We start from the raw sequence: 25,185 nt of genomic DNA, 5'->3' as shown, positions 1-25,185 counted from the left end.
GTAGGAGATGTCGGTTTAAAGTGGGAAGTCTGGATCGCATACAACTTAAGCAAGCAGCTAAGGCGTTTTGATTACTATATTTAATTGAACCAAAAATGAAAAAAATTAACTGATTGGAAGTTTTGTCGGTTTGATTATAACAATAGTGATTTTAATAGGATGGCTCTATTTATTAAATTATGTGATTAATGATGGCTAATCTAATAAATATATGTACATAATTAATAGGGAAATTCTCACACTTTAATATCTTTTTTATATTTGTAACATTTTAATGCATAAAAAATTGTATTTTATACTTAAAAATGATGTTTTTACTGTGATATTGAAGATTTGAGTAGTATGTATGTAAATATAAAAAATTAATTGTTAGATATGAAAATACTTTAAAACTATATGCTTGGATGCTATAATTTCTCCTGTTTAGAAGTAGCTTTTAGCTTATTGCCTGATATTTTTGAAAAATTTAGAGAAATGCGAATGTATTTTTGATTCACATACATAACTAAATAGTGAATCAGTGTTGCTAATCTCATAGATTATTCGACTGATAACAACTGTATTGCAATCCTAGGACAAAATGCAAGAATGTCCCTTTAAAGGTGGACGTATTCTTCAACATTTGAAAATAAAAAAAATTATTTATTCATTGTGCACCATATGGATTATACTTAAAAAAAAAAAAAAATATCTGAAAAATATACTTAAATAAATATATTATTAAAAAAACAAACAATAAAAATTAAAAGATATTAATGCCATACTTTCTAATCTATCAAAGTTTGATACATGAAATAATAGTTTAAGAATAAAAAACATGTATTTTGAGGACTTCATTACATTGATTTAAATCAACCAAGCGAAGCAATTTAGAATATTAGAATATTTTAATAAATTTAAAATATTTTAACATATATTAATTAAATCCTATTGTTTTATTTCCATTAGAAAGATTTACATGCATACCAACCACTCAATTTCTCTTTATTTACATATCTATATAACACCAAAACCTTAATTTTTTTACATATATTTTTAGAAGCTAAGATAATCACATTTTTGAGATAATATAAATATTTGAACGGCCTAAATTAAAAAAAGTTAAGTGTAGGTGTTAGATATGTAAATATACAAGAATTAGCTGTTATTTTTGTAAATGGCCCCATCATTTTTTACCGGTATTTGTTTTCTGGTTGTTCGCAGCCAAGCTTGCAATGCAAATAGTTTCATCGGAGAGAAAGGTGGTTTCCGGCTGAGAGCGAAAAGAAGGAGCGTGAGGTGGAAGAGGGTTCTGGAGATCGACCTCTATTCCTCTCTTCTTCTTTGGGTCGGCCGGACAGCTGCAGCCAACGGTATACATTGGATTTGGAGGCCGGCGGGAAGATCATTTAGAGGTGGCTGACGGGATGAGCTTGGAGAAAGGCCAAATGAAGAGTGATGATCCCGCGAACATGCGTATTGGTTGAGAACAAGATTCGATTGATGGTTATGCTCGCATTTCTTCTCGAAGATGCAGACGCCTCGAGCAGAACCGGGTATTATTTTCGTTCCCTGTTCTTAATTTCTTTTGTGTTCTTTATCGAATTTTATTGTCTAAAGCTTTTGCGAAAGTTCATTTACGTTCATATGTTGTCTTTTTTCCTGTTCTTAGGTTTTCGGATTGATGTTGTGATTTATATTCATTGCAAGTGAATTGTTTCTAATTTTAAATGTATAATTATTTCAGAATATTAAATAGAGAAGCAAAATTTAATAATGTATGTTATCATTTAATTAATTATATAATTTTGAGAAACATAAAATTTACTGTTGGTAAAAATTTTCATCCCCAAATTTACGGAAAAAAATTGCGCTATACGCAGCGCTGCGTACGATATTGGGGTTATACCGAGGGTACATGGGGCTACATCCGCGGTATAACTCTTGTAACCTCCCTGTAACCTTCTGTAACCTACCTGTAACCTAAAGTAAGTTTCGCGCTTCTGTTATCATATATTAAGAATTTATTAGTAGGTTACAGGTAAGTTACAGAAGGTTACATGGAGGTTACAATGAGTTATACCGAGGATATAACCCCTTTGTACCCTCGGTATAACCTCAATATCGTACGCAGCGCTGCATATGTCTATCGCACGCAAATTTTTTCCCAAATTTACCGTTTGATTTATCTCTAATGGCTGTCTCTTTTTCTTTTACATCCCTTGGATGAATATTTGAACCTAATCTCTTTTGCTAAACCTAAAGTACAACATCTACGTTAGTTAAAGTATGGTTCATCACTTCTGAGAGGCGGAACAAACTAATCATATAAATAAATTAATTTCAGAAACTAAGAATTCTATTTCATTATATTGATAGATTGAACAATATTACTTGCTTTTCATTCTATTTTAAATTTTTTGATAATATTGCATGATAGTCTTATTGACAATCAAATCAAACACATTTTTCTCAGTGTTAGTTACAGTGTAATCATTAAATCAATCATCACCCATTCAATTACATAATTGATAGCAATTATCTTTGCAGAAAATGGTATTCAACTACAGGATTAACAACTCATAAAATTAATGTCAAGATAACAAACTTGTAAACTAAGATAAATATACAATTTTTTTCTTAACTAGCTGTTTTGTAAGATCAACAAGAATACTTAAATATGAGAAATTAATACTGTTGTGCATGTCAATAATATAAAAAGATAACTGATGCTTAAGTGTTAGAAGCTCAATATTAGAAAAATCATTATGATATAATTTTTTGATCCTTCATTATTCCAAAAGCGTTTTAAATTATACTTCTCATGTTTTATAGGGATAATATATCAATTTACTAATTGCGAATTCAAATAATTAGATCCACATTGTTTATGTGTTAGCACTTGAACACATGTTGTTAAAGTTCTTTTTAATTAAAAAAATTGTGACATGCCTCATGATTTGTCTGGCATGGGTTTCCTGAGTAGAGTGTCTTTGTTTCTTATGCTTCAATTAGTTGGTATACTTTTAGCCGGGATGCACATTGATTTTGGTGCTTGGCTTCAGAAATTTGTTTTGAAATCAAACTGGTGTTCTTTTTGGTCCATAAAAAGAACTCCAATTTTATATTTTGACTAATGCCATAAAAAAAAATCTTAGAATTTTCATTTAGATGAATTTTCATATTGTAATTAAGTAATCACGTTTTATGGTGAGTGGTACTCATATGTGGATATACTCGTTCTTGTTTTTACAAACTAACTTAACAAAAATATTTATACTCTGTCAACAGACATGCAGCAGATCTTGTTTGAGGCGAAAAACCGATGGCTTCGTCCTGGTGAGATATGCGAGATCCTTCACAATTACCATAATTTCAACATTACCCCAGACCCACCATATTTGCCTTCTGGTATGTTTTGTTTCATGCTGTTTCTGTACAATGCCATATGCACTGCTTTTCATGATTTCTTTTCCATTGAAAATGGTAGGTTTCATTGAATATTATTAGTACGTAAATCATAGCTTATGTTTCCATTGTTCATATGGAAGTCTATCTGATGGTTCCTTTTTCAACTTTATAATGCAGATCACTGCACATTTTAGAAGCCTTATTCACAACTAAGAATACAAATCTCAACCAAAGTGAAAAATTCAAAATTACCTTTTTTCAAATTCCCACTCTACTTCCATAGGTTCAACATTACTTGTAACCCACCATACATTTTGTGATATGCTTTGTTTCATGCATTTTTTGTAAAATGAACGAGCAACTGTTTGTCATGAGTTCTCTTACAATATATGAAAATAAAGTTTGTTTCACATTGCAATTTTCTATGAGGCTTCCGTGCACCGGCGAATTGTGCTATGAATATTTTTTTTTGAATTTTGCAAATGAGGTGATTACTCCTAATGACAAGCTGTTGAATCATCAGAGGGCAGATTCCGTCAGAGTCATAAAAAAGAGTGACACTTCAATGCATTGTTTATTCTGCATACTGGTAGTGTTGTCAGAAGGATTCAACCGCCCCTAATAAGATTCCAGGATTAGAATCTTGAAGTGTTTGGGAGCCTCAACATCAGAGATTTCCTTCGAGAAGACATTCTTCAACTGATACAGTTGTCATGTCTCCTCACTCCCCTTTGCTGTCAGGATAGTATGTCTCGTCCTCTTCACCACGTGCTAGCAAAAGGGTTCTCCTGGTGTTGGTACCTGGCTCAAATCTCAGATGTGAACCGACTGCTGGTTGAGTTGATAGTGATATTAATTCAGTCAGAGTTCCTCTGATCATTTTCATGATCTGCTAATTGAGCTCATTGATTTGTTGGCTTACAAAATCCTTGATTCCATGTTGCTCGCGACTTTTTTGTGACTCAGTTCTTCTTATGCGACTTCTCTTCTCTATGAATCCCATTTTTTATTTGAATCACTCCCAATGAATAGAGCTTAGCTAAGATGAATAAATGAGAGAGAGAAGGTGAGAGGAAGCTTAATAGCTGAGTAAATGAACTAAATTGCAATAATTGGAGATTTATGGATCCAAAGAGTAGAATCTGTTTTACATTTAATACCCCCTTTTACAGAGGAATGTCTCTTTAAAAAAAAGACAAATTTCTGTCTCTATTATGCCTTGCTTATATGGTACATGCGATTTTTTTTTGTCACAACATCATTAAAACCGAAATCCTGTCTCAAATTTTCTCTTCGAAGTCAGCAGGAGATTATGAACGGCCAAGAATCCTTACTTCCAGGGACATTCGTATCTAGCCTTCTGTATTCCACCTTCTGTACTTGGCTTTGCTTGATCTTCAGCTCCAACCGACCTTTGCTTGAACCTTCATCATAAATCAAAGGTCACTCATGCCATACTGGTCTGATTAAGCTGCTTTTGGTTGTACATTCAATTAAAATATAACTTAGATTAATTTTTCCTTGTTCTTTTGTACAATCCAACTTCCACCTGTAAATTTTAAATCCTATTCTTCTGGACACAACCTAGAAAAAATAAAATAGTTGTTTGGAACATTTACATCGATACCCCTTACAATCCAACGTCCGCTTACGCATTTACGCTCACTTCAATTATTTGATTTCGAGTTGGATCGGAACAACAGCCCTACTCTCGTTTTTACGGTGCTCGCGCGCCGCATCTCGCCCTCTCCCGATCTAAAGTAAAGACCAAAACCTCACAATCTCGCGTTTTTTCATGTGCCTCCTCACTCCAGCCTGCTTTTACCAGCCTCTCGGCTCTCCCTAATTCCCTGTTGCTCCTCTCCAGCACCCTGCCCGGCTCACCCCAGCAGACCCCTAGAAACATACCAGCCGCTCTCCACTGTACACCCACTCGACTTCAGCCCGGCATCTCCTCTGCCACACCAACCTCCAATGCCGGTTCCCCTCGCTGCACTGTTCCCGCAACCTTGGTCCGGACACCATCACCATTTCAGTCTCTTTCTATTCAATCTCTTATCTATCTTTCCCTCTCTTTTTCGAAAAAATATTACATCAGTACTACGCACGTAGAGGAACGTCCGTACCCAATGAAATCACGCCACGATATCCCGCGCGACGCAGAAAAAAAACGGCGCAGTAACACGGGGAATATTCCTCCCCGTGTTATTCATGTGTTATTGTGTGTTATTCATGTGTTATTCATGTGTTATTGTGTTATTATAACACCATGAATATTCCCAAGATACAATAACACATGAATAACACACAATAACACTTGAATAACACTTGAATAACACGGGAAATATTCCCGACAGAGAAAAAAATGGCGCAGTAACACACATCAATAACACATGAATAACACGCAATAACACATGAATAACACAGGAGAGAATATTCCCCGTGTTACTGCGCCGTTTTTTTTGCTCTACCGCGCGAGATATCGTGGCGTGTTTTGATTGGCTACGCACTTTATTTTTGCGTGCGTAGTACTGATGTAATATTTTCCTCTTTTTCACTCTCTATACTCGCTCCCTCCCTACTCTCTTATATCTCTTTTGTCTCTATATATTTACGCAAACAGAGCGAAATCCGTTCTTTCAGTAGAGATACTCACTCTTCACCTCTCTTTTTCTCTCTTAAGAAAAAAATAAGAAAAAATGAATGTGAAAAAAGAGAGATTTGTGTCTAATTTCGACCTCCCAAATCTCATCCTGCCATCCTTCATCCTCATGCCTTGCACTTGTATAAAGGAATAAATGCAGCTGCAAACTTGCCAGACTACCAATAATAAGTTTAAGTATCTGTACGTATTTTTTGGGCGAGGCAGAGAAATCTCATGTTTCCAAGTTTCTCGTGCAGGTGAAACTCCCATTTGCGTTTCTTGACACGGTGTGGAGGAAGACCCAAGACCACCATCACTATGTACCCTTATGCAATTATTTTTGTTTTATGCAGCCAGAACATCCTATGGGGGTGTTTGGCTGCACGCAGGATTTAGCAAATGGATTTTTAAAATCTGGTGCTATTAAATTTAAGAAGATGTTTGAAATGATTTAATATAATACAATTTGAATTCATTTCTTATGTTTGACATTTTATCAGAATTTAATTTTATTGTGCACTAAATCTATTAAACTCACCTAAAAATTAGATTTAATTAATCCATATTTAAGTAAAAAATTTACAGAGGAAGAAAAAATGGATTTTGCAATATGTCGTATTTATTTCACATTTTTTTTGTGTTTGGATTTACGTTCTTTGATGCTGAACATCGCCAATGATTGCAAAATTGCCTTGCAGGTGAGCTAACATGTGCACCTGTCTTGGTGCGGCCGGGAAGAAGACCCCAAATCATTAAAAATAGATACCAGTATATGTATATGTCTGTGCTTTGTGGAAATCATGTTAAACTTTCTCATGCAAATTTGAAGGCTCATTTATATTTTTGGGCTTTGTGCGTTAAAACCTCCAATTTGATTTATACCATCCGTTTATATTTGTTTGTGCTTTGTCGAAATCATGTTAAACTTTTTCATAGAAATCATGTTAAACTTTTGATTCTTGAAGCCTTCATTTCAATCCAAGATTAAACACATTCAGATCAGGTATCACTTCATTCGATCATTGTTAGATGACGAACAATTGTTACTTGAGAAAATTTGTGGAAACAAGAATCCTGCTGATATGTTAACTAAGGGTGTCAGACTTGAGAAACTGAAGTTGTGTGCAACTTCACATGTTGACTAAGGGTATTACACTTGAGAAATTGAAGTTATGCTTGATTTTAGTTGGTCTTCCAACATGAAGACAGAGATTTGAATTGCAAAGGTGGAAGATATCACGTTTGAGGAAGGTGTAGCCAGTGGATGATGTAGCCAATATATCTGTCTCCAAGTGGGAGAATTGTTAGGTTTAGTGGAGCTCTGATCCACTTGTAGAAATTAATTGAACTTCTATGTTTCTTGTTTTATCAGGTGATGCTTTCTTAAGGGGGACCCAACTCAATGATGCTCTTTCCGCCTCTGTCCTTTAGCTAATAAGGAAGTTGCCTTTGGCGGTTAATAAAAAATTGATAAATTCCTTTTTGATGTGATGGAGGGTCCCGCCACCATTAAGTGCTTGCAGAATAAATTGGATTAAATAGTGACTTCTCTCCTTTCGCAATTCCTTAAAAGGCGTTGGCTCACAGCGAGCAAAAATAGAATTGCAAGGTTCCAAGTCTCACCCCGTCTCTTCTGTGATTTGCTTGTGGTGATGACTTCCCTCTTCCTTGCGGTATACTCTTCTTCGGTGACTCACGGTTAAAGGAGGAGAGAGGAGGTCGAGGGAGAAGAGAGAAGAAAGGGAGAGCTTTTCTTGTAAACGTCGAGGTGTTCAACGGTGTAATTCTTTGAAGTAATAAAATTCACTGTAGCTCCATGGACGTAGGAAAATTTGCCAAACCACGTAAATCTGTGCGTTATTTTCTGGTTTATAATTTTTCGATCCAATTTTTTGTTTTATTACCATCATTTTTTCACAACAATTAGTATCAGAGCCCTGGTTTAGATCTGAGGAAGAAAGATGACCAGAGACAGAGTGAAGGTTTCGGGGATCGAGAAGTTCGACGACACAGATTTAGTTGTTGGAGGATGCAGATAGAGGACTACCTCTATGGAAAGAAATTTCATCTTCTGTTACTGGGAAAACGACCGGAGAAGATGGATGAGGCCAGTTGGAATCTGTTGGATCGACAAGTTATGAGTGTTATTCAAATGATTCTATCGAGATCCGTTGCCCACAACGTCATCAAGGAGAGGACGACTGCAGATCCCATGACAACTTTATCAGGTATGTATGAAAAACGATCGGTGAATAACAAAGTGTACTTGATGAAAAAATTATTCAACCTGAAGATGGCGGAAGGTGTGCCTGTTGCTCAACATCTGAATAATTTCAATATCATCACAAATAAATTGTCGTCAATTGAAATTGAATTTGACGATGAGATAAGTGCACTGATATTGTTAGTTTTATTGTCAAATAGCTGGGAAGTCATTAGGATGACGGTTAGCAATTCTACAGTTAAATCTAAACTGAAAGATAAAAATATTCGTGATTTGATTTTGACTCAGGATGCGAGCAGGAAAGATTCTGATGAGACCTCGAGTTTGAGTTCAACACTGAATGTTGATTCCAGAGAGAGATCATAGAACAGAAACTCAAACAGAGGAAGATCAAAATCAAAGCACAGAGACAAAAGCAAGTCAAAGCTTGGTCAGCAAGCAACCTACTGATATTATGACAAAGCTGAACACATAAAGAAGAATTGTATAAATCCTAAGAAAATAGAGAATGTCAGTGTTAATGTTGTAACTGAAGAAGTACAGATTGCTAGCAGTTCACGACTCTGCTGACAAATGGACACCTGCCTTTGGGAAGATATATCTGGCTGATAGAGAAACTCTGAATATGGTGGGGATGCGAGATGTTGACATTACACTCCCTAGCAAAAACAAATAGATCTTGCAAAAGGTCAGACACATTCCTAAACTGAAGAAAAATCTAATTTATGTTGGGAAACTTGATGAAGGAGGACATCCAGTAGTGTTCTCAGATAGCACTTGAAAGGTCACTAAAGAGGAACTGATACTGGCTCGGGGTAAGAAAACTAGTAAACTGTGTATAACTACTGATTTAATTAACATTGTTGATACTACAATTGCAGATAACACAACAAACATGTGACATTGCAGGCTTGGACACATGAGTCAATGAAACATGAAAGAACTTCACTCCAGAGGCAAGCTACCAGGACCGAAGTCAGTTAATCTCGGCATGTGTGAAATTTGCATTATGAGGAAGCAGAAGGTTAATTTTTTAAAAAGTGACAGAGCGCAAAAGGCAGGAAAACTGAAATTTATTTACACCGATTTGTGGGGACCTTCTCCAGTGACATCTTTTGAAGACTCTGCTACTACATCATATTCATAGATGTCTACAACAAAAATGTATTGATTTATTTTTTGAAGCATAAATCTGATGTATTTATTATGTTCAGAACTTGGAAGACCTTATTTCAGACAGAGACAGATCTAAAACTGAAATGTTTGAGGTCTGACAATGGTGGTTAGTACTTTGATGGTGGGTTCAAAGAGTACTGTGCAACTCAGGGTATCAGAATGAAGAAGATCATTCCGAGGACACCACAACAAAATGGAGTTGCAGAGCGTATGGACATGACCATAATTGAACGTTCAAGGAGCATGAGATTGCACGCCAAACTACCACCAGCACTGCAGTTTACTTGATCAACATGGGGCATACGTCCCATTAGACTGTGAATTATCAGAGGTCTGGAGCTACAAAGATGTCAAATTTTCTCATCTTAAAACTTTTGGTTGTCTTTCTTATATTCTAATCAATCCTGATGCTCCTAACAAGTTTGAGGTTTAGTAAAAAAAATGTTATTTCATTGGTCATGAATACAAAGCGTTTGATGTCGTTTTTGGGATGATTATGATCGAAAGATTATCAGAAGCAGGAATAATGAGAAGATATTATACAAAAACAAAATTAATACAAATTTTGAAGCAAGTGCTTAACATATTCAATATGGATAATGTAAATTCAGTTGACACACTTTTGGGTAGTCATTTTAAACTCAGTAAAAATATGTCACCCAAGTTAGATGAGGAACAAGACTGCATGAGTAAGGTTCCTTACGCTTTAACTATTGTTTCATTTATGTATGTTATGGTCTGCACTAGATCGGATATTGCCCATGCAATGAGAGTTGTGAGCAGAGACATGAGTAATCCAGAGAAAGAACATTGAGAAGCTGTGAAGTGGATCTTGAGATACCTAAGAGGCTCTTTAGAAATCTGTTTGTATTTCTCAAGAAAAAGTTTGGAGGTACAGGGCTACATTGATGCAGATTTAGCTTGAGACATTGACAGTAGGATGAGTATTAGAAATTATATTTATACTCTTGGGGGTACTGTAGTGTCATGAGACTCAAATCTACAAAATCCAGTTTTGTTATTCACTACAGAAGCTGAGTACATCGCAGTATCAGAGGCTGCAAAGAAGATGACATGACTGCAGAGTTTCTTAGAAGAATTGGGAAAGAAGGTTCGAAAATGCACTCTCTACAACAATAGTTAGAGCGTCATATTTATTGTCGGGAATCCGACATTTCAATCAGGACCAAACGCATTCAATTCAGGTATCACTTCATTCGATCATTGTTAGAGGATGGGCAGCTGGAGGACATCACATTTGAGGAAAAGAACGATACAGCCAGTGGATGATGAAACCAATATACCTGTCTCCAAGTGAGAGAATTATATTTAGCGGAGCCCAAGTCCACTTTTAGAAATTAATTGAACTTTCATGTTTTTTGTTTTATCAGACGATGTTTTCTTAAGGAGGACTAGACTCATTAATGCTCTTCCCGCCTCCGTCCTTTAGCTTTATTTGGTGATAAATAAAAAATTGATAAATTCCTTTTTGATGTGATGGAGGGTCCCACCACCTCTAAATGTTTGTAGAAGAAATTAGATTAAATAACAATTGCTCTCCCCTCCGTAATTATTTAAAAGGCATTGGCTCACGACGAAGAATAATAGAATTTACAAGATTTCAAGTTCTCCATCTCTTCTGCGATTTGCTTGCGGTGAAGACTTCTCTTTTCCCTGCGGTTCTTTCTTCTTCGGTGGCTCACGTGTAAAAGAGGACAGAGAAGGTCGAGAGAGAGGAGAGAGAAGAAATGAAGAGTTTTTCTTGTAATTGTTGAGATGACCGACGGGTGTAATTCTCAACCAAATAAAATCTTTTGCAACTCCGTGGACACAGACAATTTACCAAACAATGCAAATCTATGTGTTCTTTTGATTTGCAAATTTTTTTTCATCCGATTTTTTAACTTTATTGTCGTCATTTTTCACAACAATATTGTTGTAAAAAAAGACGACAATAAAGTGAAAAACCGGATAAAAAAATTGCAAACCAAAAAATAACACAGATTTACGTGGTTTGACAAATTTCTCTACATCCACGGAGGTGCAGAGGATTTTATTACTTCGAGGAATTACACCGTCGAACGCCTCAACATTTACAAGAAAAGCTCTCTCTTTCTTCTCTCTCCTCTCCCTCGACCTCCTCTCTCCTCCTTTACCCGTGAGCCACCGAAGAAGAAAGAACCGCAGGGAAGAGGAGAACCGCAGGGAAGAAGGGAAGAGGAAAGTCCTCATCACAAGCAAATCACAGAAGAAACGAAGGGAGAACTTGAAACTTTGTAATTATATTTTTCCTCGTTGTGAGCCAACGACTTTTAAAGAATTGAGGGGAGAGAACCACTATTTAATCTAATTTATTCTACAAGCATTTAATGGTGGCGAGACATTCCATCACATCAAAAAAGAATTTATCAATTTTTTATTCACCGCAGCTGCCTTATTAGCTAAAGAATGGAGGCAGGAAGAGCATTAATGAGTTGAATCCTCCTTAGGAAAGTATCGCCTGATAAACTAAGAAACATGGACGTTCAATTAATTTCTACAAGTGGACTTGGCTCCACTAAACCTAACAATTCTCTCACTTCGAGACAGGTACACTAACTGAATTATCCACTGGCTGCGCCGTCCTTTTCCTCAAACGTGATATTATCCACCTTTGCAACTCAAATCTATGTCTTCATGCTACAAGATCAACTGAAGTCAAGCATAACTTCAATTTCTTAAGTGTAACACTCTTAGTTAACATATCAGCAGAGTTTTTGCTTCCACAAATTTTCTCAAATAACAATTGTCCGTCATCTAGCAATAATCAAATGAAGTGATACCTGATCTGAATGTGCTTGATCTTAGATTGAAATGCTAGACTCTTGACAAAGAATATGTCGCTCTGACTATCACTGTAGAGAGTAATCTTTCGAACCTCTTTACCCAATTATTCCAAGAAACTCTGCTGTCATATCATCTCCTTTGCAGCCTCCCTCTGGCACTGCGATGTACTCAGCTTCTATAGTGGATAACAAAACTCTCTTCTGTAGATTTGAGCCCTATGACACTGCAGTACCCTCAAGAGTATAAACATAGCCTGTAGTACTCTTCCTACTATCAATATGCCTCCAGCTAGATATGCATCAACGTAGCCCTGTACCTCCAAATTTTTTTTTGAGAAACACAAGCAGGTTTCTTAAGAGACTCTTAGGCATCTCAAGATTCACTTCACAGCTTCCTAATGTTCATTCCCTGGATTACTCATGTATCAGCTCACAACTCCCACTGAAGCAATATCCGGTCTGGTGTAGACCATTGCATACATAAGTGAACTAATAGTTGAAGCGAAAAAAACTTTACTCATGTTGTCTTGTTCCTCCACTGACTTGGGTGACTGATTTTTGCTAAGTCTGAAATGACTGCCTAAATGTGTGTCAACTGGATTTATATTATCCATATTGAAACTGCTAAGCACATTTTTCATATATTCCGTCTATGAAAGCCTCAACATGCCTCTGGCACTATCTCTGACAATCCTCAAACCAATGATTTGCTTTATCGCTCTCAATTCATTTATTGCAAAGTGCTCTGACATCTGTCTCTTTAGGTTATTGATTTCATCAATACTGACCCCTGCAATAAACATATCATTCACATACAATAATCAGATGATATAAGAATTGCGAAAGTACCTGACATAGTAACAGTGATCTGTCTGATATCTGTTGTACCCTACATTTTGCATGAAATTATCAAAATTCTTGTATCATTGTCTAGGTGCTTGTTTTAGGCCATATAAGCTCATCTTCAGTCTACAAACAGAGTCTTCCTGCCCCTGTACCACGAACATCTCAGGCTGGCGCATTTAGATGTCTTCTTCAAGATCTCTATGAAGAAAAGTTGTCTTCACATCTAACTGCTCAAGAAACAGATCTTTAGTAGCAACCATAGCCAGACCATCTTGATGGTTGTTAGCTTCACCACAGGAGAAAATATCTCAGGTAATCAATGCTCTGTTTCTGCTGAAATTCTTTTACAACAAATCTAGCTTTTTACCTCTTACTGTCATCATGCTCAGTCTTCACCCGATACACCCACTTGTTGTGCAATGTCTTCTTCCCTGATGGAAGTTCTGTCAGCTCTTATGTCTGATTTTCCAGCAGGGAATCCATCTCCTTCATGACTAGCTCCCATTTGCTAGAATTTTCATCTGTCAATGTTTCTTCATAACTCTGTGGTTCTCCACCATCTATCAGTAGAATGTAGTTCAAAATTGGTGAGTAATGTTATGGAGAGCATCTGCTCTTGACTGACCTGCGAACTGTAGTTGGAGTAGTGAATGACTCTGAACTTGGATGCAGAATAATAGGAATGAGTGCCCCAGACCCACTCTCCTCGTCATTCACATCTCTGCCCTGTATTATGATCTCTGATAGATCGTCAAACCTTACGAACACTGATTTCTGATGAGCTGTTTCAGAATTTGTACTAATTTTGTTCTTGTACAACATCTTCTCATTAAAGATCACATTCCCGCTTCTGATAATCTTCCGAATCATAATCATCCCAAAAACGATAGTCAAACGTTTTGTATTCATAACCAATGAAATAACATTTCTTTGACTAAGCCTCATACTTTATGGGAGCATCAAGATTGATTAGAACAGAAGAAAGACAACCAAAAGTTTTAAGATGAGAAAATTTGACCTCTTTGTCGCTTCAGACCTCTGATAATTCACAGTCTAATGGGACAGATGACCCCATGTTGATCAAGTAAATTGCAGTGCTGACTTCATCTGACCATAAAATTGGTGATAGTCCGACTTGCAATCTCATGCTCTTGGAACGCTCATTGATGGTCATGTCCATACGCTCTGCAACTTCATTTTGTTGTGGTGTCCCCGGAATGATCTTCTTCTTTCTGATACCTTGAGCTGCACAATACTCCTTGAACCCACCATCGAAGTACCTACCACCATTGTCAGACCTCAAATATTTCAGTTTTAGATCTGTCTCTGTTTGAACCACGACATTCCAAGTTTTGAACACAGTAAATACATCAGATTTATGCTTCAAAAAAAAACCAATACATTTATGTTGTGGTCATCTATGAATGTGACGTAGTAGCAAACCTCCAAAAGATGTCACTAGAGAAGGTCCCCACACATCAGTGTGAATAAATTTCAGTTTTCCTGCCTTTTGCGCTCTATCACCATTTAAAAAACTGACTTTCTTCTGCTTCCCTATAATGTAACTTTCACACATGCCGAGGTTAACTGACTTCGGTCCTAGTAGCTTGCCTCTGGAGTGAAGTTCTTTCATGCTTCATTGACTCATGTGTCCAAGCCTGCAATGTCACATGTCTGTTGTGCTCTCTGTAATTGTAGTATCAACATTGTTAATTAAACCAGTAGTTATACACAGTGTACTAGTTTTCTTACCCCGAGTCAGTACCAATGCTTCTTTAGTGACCTTCCAAGTGCTATCTGAGAACACTACTGGATGTTCTCCTTCATCGAGTTTCCCAACATAAATTAGGTTCTTCTTCAGCGAATGCGTCTGACTTTTTGCAAGATCTATTTATTCTTGTTAGGGAGTGTAATTTCAACATCTCTCATCTCCACCATATTCAGAGTTTCTCTATCAGTCAGATTTACCTTCCCAAAGACACCTGCAACATAGTTTCTCATTAACTCCCGATGGGAAGATGTGTGGAAAGAAGCACCTGAGTCTAGTGTCCATTTGTCAACAGAGTCGTGAACTGCTAGCAATCTGTACTTCTTCAGCTACAACATTAACACTGACATTCTCCGTTTTCTTAAAATTTATGCAGTTCTTCTTTATGTGGCCAGCTTTGCCACAATTTCAACAGGTTGCTTGCTGACCAGGCTTTGACTTGCTTTTGCCTCTGTGCTTTGATTTTGACTTCCTTTGTTTGAGTTTATGTTCTATGATCTCCCTCTGGAATCAACATTCAGTGCTGAACTGGAACTCGAGTTCTCACCAGAATCCTTCCTACGCGCATCCTGAACCAAAATCAAATCACGAATATCATTGTATTTCAGTTTAGATTTACCTGTATAATTGCTAACCGCCATCCTAATGACTTCCCAGTTATTTGACAATGAAACTAACAATATCAGTGCACTTATCTCATCGTCAAAATCAATTTTAATAGACGACAATTGATTTGTGATGGTATTGAACTTATTCAGATGTTGAGCAACATACATACCTTCCGCCATATTCAGGTTGAATAACTTTTTCATCAAGTGCACCTTGTTATTCACCGATCGTTTTTCTTACATACCTGATAAAGCTGTCATGGGATCTGTAGTCGTCCTCTCCTTGATGACGTTGTTGGCAACAGATCTCGACAGAGTCATTCAAATAACCCTCATAACTTGTCAATCCAACAGATTCCAACCGGCCTCATCCATCTTCTCTGGTCGCTTTCCTAGTAACAGAAGATGAACTTTTTTTTCATAGAGATAGTCCTCTATTTGCATCCTCCAACAACTAAAATCTGTGCCGTCGAACTTTTCGATCTCCGAAACCTTCACTTTGTCTCTGACCGTCATTTTTACTTAGATCGGAATCGGGACTCTGATACGAACTGTTGTGAAAAACAAACAATAAAACGAAAAAAGTCAGAGAAAAAAAATTGTAAATCAAAAGAACATAGATTTACGCGGTTCGGCAAATTGCCTACATCCACGGAGTTGCAGAGGATTTTATTTGGTTGAGAATTACACCCTTCGATCACCTTGATGATTATAAGAAAAACTCTCCATTTCTTCTCTCTTCTCTCTCTTGGCCTCCTCTCTCCTCCTTTACCCGTGAGCCACCGAAGAAGAACGAACCACAGGGAAGGGGGAAGTTCTCGCCGCAAGCAAATCACAGAAGAGACGGAGTGAGAACTAGGAACCTTGCAATTCTATTATTCCCCGCCGTGAGTCAATGTCTTTTAAAGAATTGCGGAGGGGAGAGCAGCCACTATTTAATCCAATTTCTTATGCAAATATTTAATGGTGGCGAGACCCGCCATCACATAAAAAAGTAATTTATAAGTTCTTTATTCAAAAACCAAAGGCAGCTGTCTTATTAGCTAGAGGACAAAGGTGGGAAGAGCATTAATGAGTCGGGTCCTCCTTAGGAAAACATCGCCTGATAAAACAAGAAACATGAAAGTTCAATTAATTTTTATAACTGGACCTGGGCTCCACTGAACCTAATATTATACCAACGGTTTACGTCTTTCATGACATGGTGGGCAGGCTCATCTTTTAAAAATGCCCCTTTCACAAATATTTTGGTTGAACGAATTCAAAATGACAGACATAGGGGACATGAATATTAACATGATTAAATTAAAGGGGACATGAATATTAACATGATTAAATTAAAGAATGAAATGCAGATTGAGAATAAAAGTGGACAGCTAAATTGCCTCAAATTGCATTTAAGATCAAAATTTATTATAGAACTTGACTTGAAGCGGATGTAGAGGGGATATGTGATGCATTTGGTAACTCGCCTTTGAGTAAAAAAAAAAACATGATAGACAAGGATCTGAATATGAGATTTCATGTAACATTCAAAATTCAATGCAAGAAAATAAATGTCATTTTGAATATACATGAATATAAAATGTAGCATATGCTACTGGATTCGTAACACACATTTGAGCAAACAAAAGCTAATAAATAAGAATTTTAAGCGAAATATTTGCATGCAATTTAATGATAAAATACTAGTGCAAATAATAAATTTGAGATTATGTCTAAATTATGTGCACATATTTTTTAAATGTCTTAAAAAACATATAACTGAAGCATGCTAGTGCACTATGCAAATATATTTAAAATTATTGCAAATACAACATAATGTATTGATAATTGTGCAAATAAATTATGCAACTATATCAAAAATAGTGAAAGCGTGTTATGTGGGTGCATCAAGATGCATATACATTATCCAAATTGAACAATCAAATGATTAGATTTTAATTTAATAATGTGAAGCAGATTAAAAATTAAGTTGAACTCAAATTTAACTCCCTTTTGAAACTCCATATTCTTTTCATTCAAAATCAAATTCATCTAAATACATACAGGCTGTAGGGTAAGGTTGTCAGTCCTATTTTGCTAGTTTTATTTTTCTCTTCAACAAAGTTAAGTGTTGATGAGACTGAATCCCATTTAGGGGATATTTGGTTCGTTGCACGAGTGAGTGTGCTGCATTCTTTTTGTAGGAGTTTAAAAATATAGGTCTTTGGTTGGATGAATTCCAAATGCACTATAAAATTACAATGCATTTGAAATTCATTCTCTATTTTATTTTTAATGTATTTAAAATTTGTTGGATCTAGGTGAATTTCAAATACACTGCTTTATGTTAAGTGTTGCTCGCCATTGCCATTGTTGGCCATCCATGTCAGTGACCCCCGAGAGTCGCCGTCGCAGACCCTCATCAGGCCTCTGCCACGACTTTTTTTAGCTACCACCACACACTTGCCCGCAACCACACTACCACCGATTGCAGGCCCAAGCATCTCCCTCCACCAACCGACCACTGCTATTCATATTAGGGTTTATGAATATCCAGGACGACCAAAATATGAGTTCTTGATTAAGTTTGTTATCATCATTCCACCCGAGCTAAATTATAATAGATTTCTCAATTCAGTTTTAAATTGATGTTGTTATATGCTAAGCAATTAGTGGCTAATAACTAATAGTAATTGAAAGCTATCTACTATTATCGGGTGGGGTAATTAAAAATAGGTTTTTCAGCTTATGGTAACCTTTGGGCAGTGTTTTATTTGCAATTTAATTTGCCTTATGAAAAATTGAACTAGAACCACATAAAATTTCTTTCATGAGTGGTTGGAGTGCGTCTTTTCTGAGCTAAAAATGATCTTCGAAGTGCATGAAATGTTAACGATATTAAAGAGCACAACTTGTCATGATCTTATATTTGATGGCCACACCTTAAAAATTTAATTGGTAGGAGAATGGACATCATTGAAGACAGTACTTTACATGATTTTATGCTTGCACATTGATGCGCACGCCCTCCAAGTTAATTTATTGCACTTTTGGTAGTTGTTTTTTCCACAAACTACAGGATAGTGTTTTCTTTTATTTTAGCACCATCATTTAGATTATAATATATTAAAAATAAATGTATAAACATCAAACTAGAAATCTTTCAAGGAAGTCAAACACTGAAATGAATGAAGCACTTTTTTCGACTACAAGTTAATTTATTTGGAAGGTGAAATATAGACTCTGATCTATGTTTTATTTAAAGGTCATTGGCATGGAAAGTGGTGACAAGAAATAACTTGGCGTTGCAAATTATGAATGTTTTATTTTCTAAAGTAGATTAGGAGCATCTTTTGTTGGCTATAACTGCTATTACGTTTCCTCAATAATGTATTACTTTCTAATTTGTGCTTTTTTACTTATTGTCCAGCTATCATCATTTACCCTGTCATAATTTTTTGGGCTTGGCATTATGGATCTCCCTCTTCCATTTATTAACTAGTGTTTGTTCTAGTGTAGATAATTATATAAAGGAAAGTTTTTTACTTTTTTCTAGTATGTGTGTTCAAATAAATGCATTTCTTGAAGCTTATCAGTCCATTTATGTTAATTTTGAATTTATTTAGAATTTCATTTTTTAGAGACTGTTAGCTTTCTCGTATGATGCCCATTAGGAATAGAGCCACTTAACATTTATTTTGCGCAGATGTCATTTCTCTATCAAATCTTCTGGTATTCCCTTTTCTTTAACTTCCTGCTGTTTGATTATACGAGTAATAGATAAAAGTTAGATAATGCAAGTGTATGAATTGCATATTAATATCTTTGATATTGTGGGTTAGGTGGTTCTTTATATTTATTTGATCGGAAGGCACTCCGTTATTTTCGTAAAGATGGCCATCATTGGAGGAAAAAGAAAGATGGTAAAACTGTTCGTGAAGCCCATGAAAAATTGAAGGTTTTCTATCACTTTGCTTACATCTCTTTGCTCTTGCCACATTTGATATATATTCTTATGCTAGTCTACTTAATCAAAGCACTTCTATTTATGTTTTTTTTTTTTGGTTTCTAAAAAAAAAAAAAAGTAAAAAAAAAAAAGTGTAGGGTGCTTTCTTCCATTAAGATATAATGTAAGATGCCTTTTTTCTTATTTAATTCTATTCTTTTGTTAGCCTTTTCCTGTTCTTGAGATTAAACTATTTTCATTGTTTCATGTTAGATTTTATCCTTCTTATTTCTTTTATATTTTAAAGATCCTCGCAATTCAAGCATACAATTGGTAGGAAGTGATATGTTGTTGATTTTGGTGCCAGTGCTTGGTATCTAACATTTTTTGTTTTGCATTTTTAATGTTGGCTACCTTCTTCCTTGACAAACAAGACATGAAAAAAATCATAAAAAATGGAATATATCTGAGGATATCATTAATGTATAATTAAATATTTTTTAGTTTGATAGGACTAAAACGTGTTCAATGAGGATAGCCAGATGCTAGGCTTGTTTTGCCAAGTTGAATGCCTGATGGAGTAGGTGTGTGCTTCTACAAAAAAATATGATTGAATTTCCATAAAAAAAGTAGTAGTTTATGCTACGAGGTACTTACATAAAAATGAAAAAATTGTTTTTTTTTTGCTGAAAAGTACGCTATAATTGTTCTGTGTGATGACGGCTGAGTTTGATTTCCTTCCTGATCATTATTAAACCTTTACGAGCCTACTTTTTCTATTGTTCTTCCAACCGCTGAGTTCAATCTAAGTATATAGCACTATGCTTTAGAAATGTTTGGTGGAGCATAAAAGATAAGGACTGCATTATGAGCTCATGAATAGAGCATTGGCATGCAGATGAAACAGATTCTTATCAGTGTTTACAAAGATTAATGGAGAGCATTGGCATGCATAAAGAATCCAAATCATTAAGATTATGAAAGTACAACCAAATGTTGAACATAAGAAAGAAAGGTTCAAGCTTCAAAGGTTCAACTAGAATTTAATTAAAGGTTGAATTGTGATGAAATAATAAATGTTAAAATTATTTAATTATTACTCAAAATAATGTAATAGAGGTGTACATATGTGACAAAAATAAAAATATCTATGTATGTTGATCACATTTTTATTGGCATATCTATTAAAATAATATTCTAAAATTTGCACGACCTTTAACTTTTATATTATTTGATTACAATCAAGCTAAGTTCAAATGCATAAATTAAGTTGTAAAAGTTTGGGTTATATAGGAGCATTATATATGCATGTAGTGGAAGACCACTTGGCATTAACTAGCACCTGAACTTAATTTCAACAACAGGAATCTATGTTCTTCGTGACAATTGTGTGATGCTGATGACATTGCAAGTGAAGGTTATTTTAATTTATTTTTTAAACTTATGATTGTCATGGTGGGCCAGCGTTAGCGGAAGAATAGTGTGGCTGCAGAGTTTATTTGAATCCGTATGGTTGCCACTATTATGGCTTGGAGATTGTCAAAGGGGATGGATGTCTGACACTATCGCGGTAGGCAATTTACTAGTAGTAAATGAAAGAGAGTGCTTAAGAGGAATCAAGGGATTAAATGGAAGGGGTGACTTGATATAAGTGCTTATGAATTTGAGGGGCTAGAGTTTCTAAACATTTATTCAGTCAATTTATCTTTAAAATTTTTAAAATCAAGATCAATTTTTAGCCATTAGATTAAAAATGAATGTCAATAATTTGATCTTGAAATGACTTGCATGATTTGTTATGCTGGAGCCCGATCCGACCGCTCCCGCTTCCGTTCTCCCCAATTGTGAACCGTTCCCGCGAAGTTCCTGCTCCCGTCTCCCGCTCGGTCGCGAACTGTTCCCGCGAGTAGTTCGTTGCTTCTCGAAGAGTTGCGTCTCCCACTCTGTCCGACAGTTCTCCCTTCCCGTTCACAATAAAAGGCATCGCACAACTCCTTTAGTTTCTATGTCACGATTTTTGTGTTCTTCTTTGGACTTCCTCGGGACAGAGGAAGAAAAGTGCAAGCAGTAGTTCCTTGCGGTAGAAGGAAGAAGAAAGAAGAAGAAGAATATTGTTCTCCCTTGGCTTCTTTTTGGTGGCTTGTGGCAGAAGAGAAATTGGGTTTATTTCTCTTGTAAGTCTATCTTCTTCGGTGTATCTCGGTGCAGAGAGAGAAGAAGAGAGAGCAACGAAGTGAGAGATTCCTCTTGTAAGTCGAGACGATCGATTAGTGTAAATTCCTCAAGTAGTAAAATCCTCTGCAACTTCGTGGACGTAGACAATTTGCCGAACCACGTAAATCTGTGTGTTCCACTGTGTTACTGTTTTCTGGTGTGAATTCTCTCGTTCTATTTTTCACTTCATCAAAGATTGTTCTCCTATTTTATTCATATATATACCACAACAACTGGTATATACCACACCAATGATTTAACAAAATTACGATTGATTCACGTTCAACTGCTTAACTACTATTAATTCTTAATCTATTTAGTTTGTATCAAAATTGTTTTAGTTATGGATTAAATTGACCAGGAACCAGTTCACTATTAAACTGGTCAGCTGAGCTAGTTAAGCTTACATTTTTAACCCTTTGGTGGCATGCAACCCTTCACAGTCTGTTAAGTCAAAAATCTATGAAGGTATCAAGCAGGTCATCCTTGTGTAATCGATGTTTGTTTTGTCTTCCAATGCTGTGACGTTGATTTTGAAAAACGTGGCTTAAACAAAGAAGGTGACTTACAATGAACAAAATGAAAGAAGGAAAATAGTGCTTGCCATCCCAAGGATGTTAATATCTAAACTTCACCATTAACTATTGTATCATTCCTTGGACATGAAACCAGATAAAGAAGATCTCAACTTCTCCCAACCCAAACATGTTTGCAAAATTCAAATCAAAAGAGATTTCATACTATTCCCTAGAAATAATGCCCATATGTTTTCTTGGTTAGATAGCTAACTCTTGAATCAATGAAAATATGTTGTTATCCACTCGTATGATTTAACACTTGAATATTAAGGAGTTGTCATTGCTATTAGAATCTCATTAGCTTTCATTTTTTACGATAGGTTGATCCACAACCTATAATTTCTTTTCGAACAACTTGAGGAATGAGTCCACCTCTTCTAGTATTTGTGGAAGAAAAAAAAAGTTCTCAGACATTGATGATACATAGCAATTACACTGCTTGAGGACTTGTATAAATCTAGCTCTCTTAGCTCGATATGAAGGCTTCTTATTCATTGAATACTAAAGACATTAACAACAGCTTGGGCAAAATTGATGATGACATGGGTAGCATGGCTGACGATGATGATAACCTATCATATTGACTAGGTTTAGAATTAGATCACACCCCAAAGAGCTATGAATGAGCTAGAAGAACTCAATTTAGGAATCATGGGGGGTCCTTGTATAATCCTTGCTAGTACACCATACACTTTTGTTATTATCCTTATTTGGTTTTGGTTGATATTGGGTTCTAGAGAAGAATGCTGAACTTGAAAAATTCAAGAAGGTGGAATACGAAGAATAGTCCGAGGGAGTAAATTAAGCATTTTTGTTGAAGTTGGAGTTCAATAACTTAAGAGCTCTTGCTTATGTACCCAAAACAAGGGATTCTCACATTTTTGGATTGAAATCTTTTTAAAGACGTGCATCTCTTATATTTTTTTTATATGGGATGACTCCCTTTATAGAGGGCGGTTAATGTCCTTCTACAAGTGGGCATTTGAGCTCTAATACTTTTCTGCTCATGAGGAATAGTATGAAGATTTTATCTTATATCATAGACAAAGAATTTATATATTCTCTTTGATCTTTGAGGCAATTTACAATCCCTCTTGGGTCACATATGAGGCGTTCTTTGGTGAAGTCAACATAGTTTTAGCTTTCCTTGTTGCGTTTAGTTGACTTTGCAAGATACATCATATGCCTTTTTCCAAACCCTCTCTTTTCAAAAGTTCATGATCAATTGTGTTATTCTTTATCCTAGCTGATTCAAAGTTGATTAGGCTTTGGAGATTCTCAAATTGGCTCTACCATTTTGAGTATTATTTGAAAGCTAGCCTTGATAAAAAGTTTCCTAGCATGCAAGTTGAGTTATTATTTATGGGTATTTATCACAATTTATGTTAATATCAATTCTCAAATCAAGAATATAAAATTTTCAAATGATGGTGAAATTTTAGGGTAGGGCTTTATCTTCATCAGTGCCTTGTTTGAGAACATATTCTCATGACATTGTTGCCACAACTACTAGTGGTAACATCCTTTTTGGGAATTATTGATGCGCTCAGTTGGCTCGTAAGTTTGTTTAATTTATTTTTAAAAAATTTCTTATTAGTCATGATAGTTTCTTCTTATGCAATGTTGGTTTTAGTTACCTTTGTTCACTCAAAGATGGTTGCCCTTATTTTTATCATTTTCAACATCACAATCTAAAGATAAGAAGCTGCATCTGGATGCCATGTAATTTGAGATTGAAGGATGATTACTATTGAACCTTCTATATAACTCAGAATTGTAAGGGATTTTATGTTTTCAAGATCCAAAAGTGTAGATTTATTATTTGTAACACGTAAGTAGGCTTGGGTTTTTTTGGTGTTGGATTGATAGTTAACCTCTGCAATGGGAAAATTGTATTATTGGTTTCCTCTTCTATGAATTTGGTTAACAGAATTGTCGAGGGATTGTTGGGTGGTTTTAAGAGTGTTTCATATTAAGGAGAGATGCATATTTGATATTTCTAAGTCATAAGCAACTAGTATTTATGATCATCATTGGAATCTCAAGAGTAGCCCTCTTTGTTGAAATCTCAATAGTAGCCCTCTTGGTTGATTCCCTTTGACCTGGTCTCCCATGACTCTGTCGGCGTTTAAAAAGGGGGGAGTTACGTTTGGGGGTCGCCCGTAAGAAGCTGTCGGTCGTCGGAATCGAAATCCCGTCACCCGCTTCGGAAGGACTTTTTAATTTACATATATATATATAATTTTAGAAAAATACGAAATCAAACTGACCTCATATTTTTCACAGTTTAAATGAAAGAGCGCTCTACCTCAAATCCTGTATCTACCCCGAAAAATAAACACAAGACCTGAGGATGAAGCTCGATCAAATAAACTAAGAAAGATATGACGTCCGTTTGGGTCTGCGAAACCATTTTATTTGCCGACAAGTTCCCCTATTTAATACAAATAATTAAATAGGGTTTATTTTAAGCTGGGTTCGGAAAAGCTCCCTATAAGGGCAAGCCCCTATAGTTAATTACATCTTAAATGACCGAAGTCACCTAAGAAAACTCTCGATAAAAATCAGGGGATAATGTCTTCAAAGAGGTCAAAAGGATAGGACTTTACAACGAAATCGGACGAAGAGGTGTGAAGGGGAAAAGCTCAAATCTGGAACATTGTTAAGGAATCCAAATGAAGAGAAACTAGGGGAGGCCACAGATCCTGAGGAGAACCTCAGTGACTTCCCAGTCTATCCTATGATCTGGCTCCAATTTTGAGAAGAAAATATTAAAGTGTTTTATCCCGCCAATTTTATTTAATTAGAGCTTATATTTGCGTGACAGGGTCACTCAAATTGCCTAGAAGATATGAGGGTTTACGTCGTATCAGGCGACAACCTCGGAACCTAGAACGAGTTTAGGGCTTAAATCGTACGGCAGAGCTATACGAATGCCTAAAGAAAAAAAAAAGGTGGAGGATTTATGTTGCACTAGGCAA

General features: G+C 35.9%; 1 protein-coding gene across 3 annotated transcripts in view; it reads left to right on the top strand.

Moving 5' to 3' along the window:
• The first annotated feature begins 1,215 nt into the window (after window positions 1–1,215).
• The window catches only part of LOC110026461 (calmodulin-binding transcription activator 1-like), an 87,300-nt gene continuing 63,330 nt past the window's right edge, over window positions 1,216–25,185 (top strand). For all 3 annotated transcript variants that reach the window (XM_020727403.1, XM_020727405.1, XM_020727402.1), the window contains exons 1-3: window positions 1,216–1,535; window positions 3,271–3,390; window positions 19,309–19,424. In XM_020727403.1, coding sequence (XP_020583062.1) covers window positions 1,511–1,535; window positions 3,271–3,390; window positions 19,309–19,424 — 261 coding nt within the window. In that variant the 5' untranslated portion in view covers window positions 1,216–1,510. The remainder of the gene's footprint in view (window positions 1,536–3,270; window positions 3,391–19,308; window positions 19,425–25,185) is intronic.

This window comes from Phalaenopsis equestris, unplaced genomic scaffold (genome assembly GCF_001263595.1).
Source record: "Phalaenopsis equestris unplaced genomic scaffold, ASM126359v1 Scaffold000372, whole genome shotgun sequence".
NCBI lineage: Eukaryota > Viridiplantae > Streptophyta > Magnoliopsida > Asparagales > Orchidaceae > Phalaenopsis > Phalaenopsis equestris.
The sequence above is the reverse complement of the archived record's forward strand: the minus strand, read 5'-3'. Positions and strand labels throughout refer to the sequence as shown.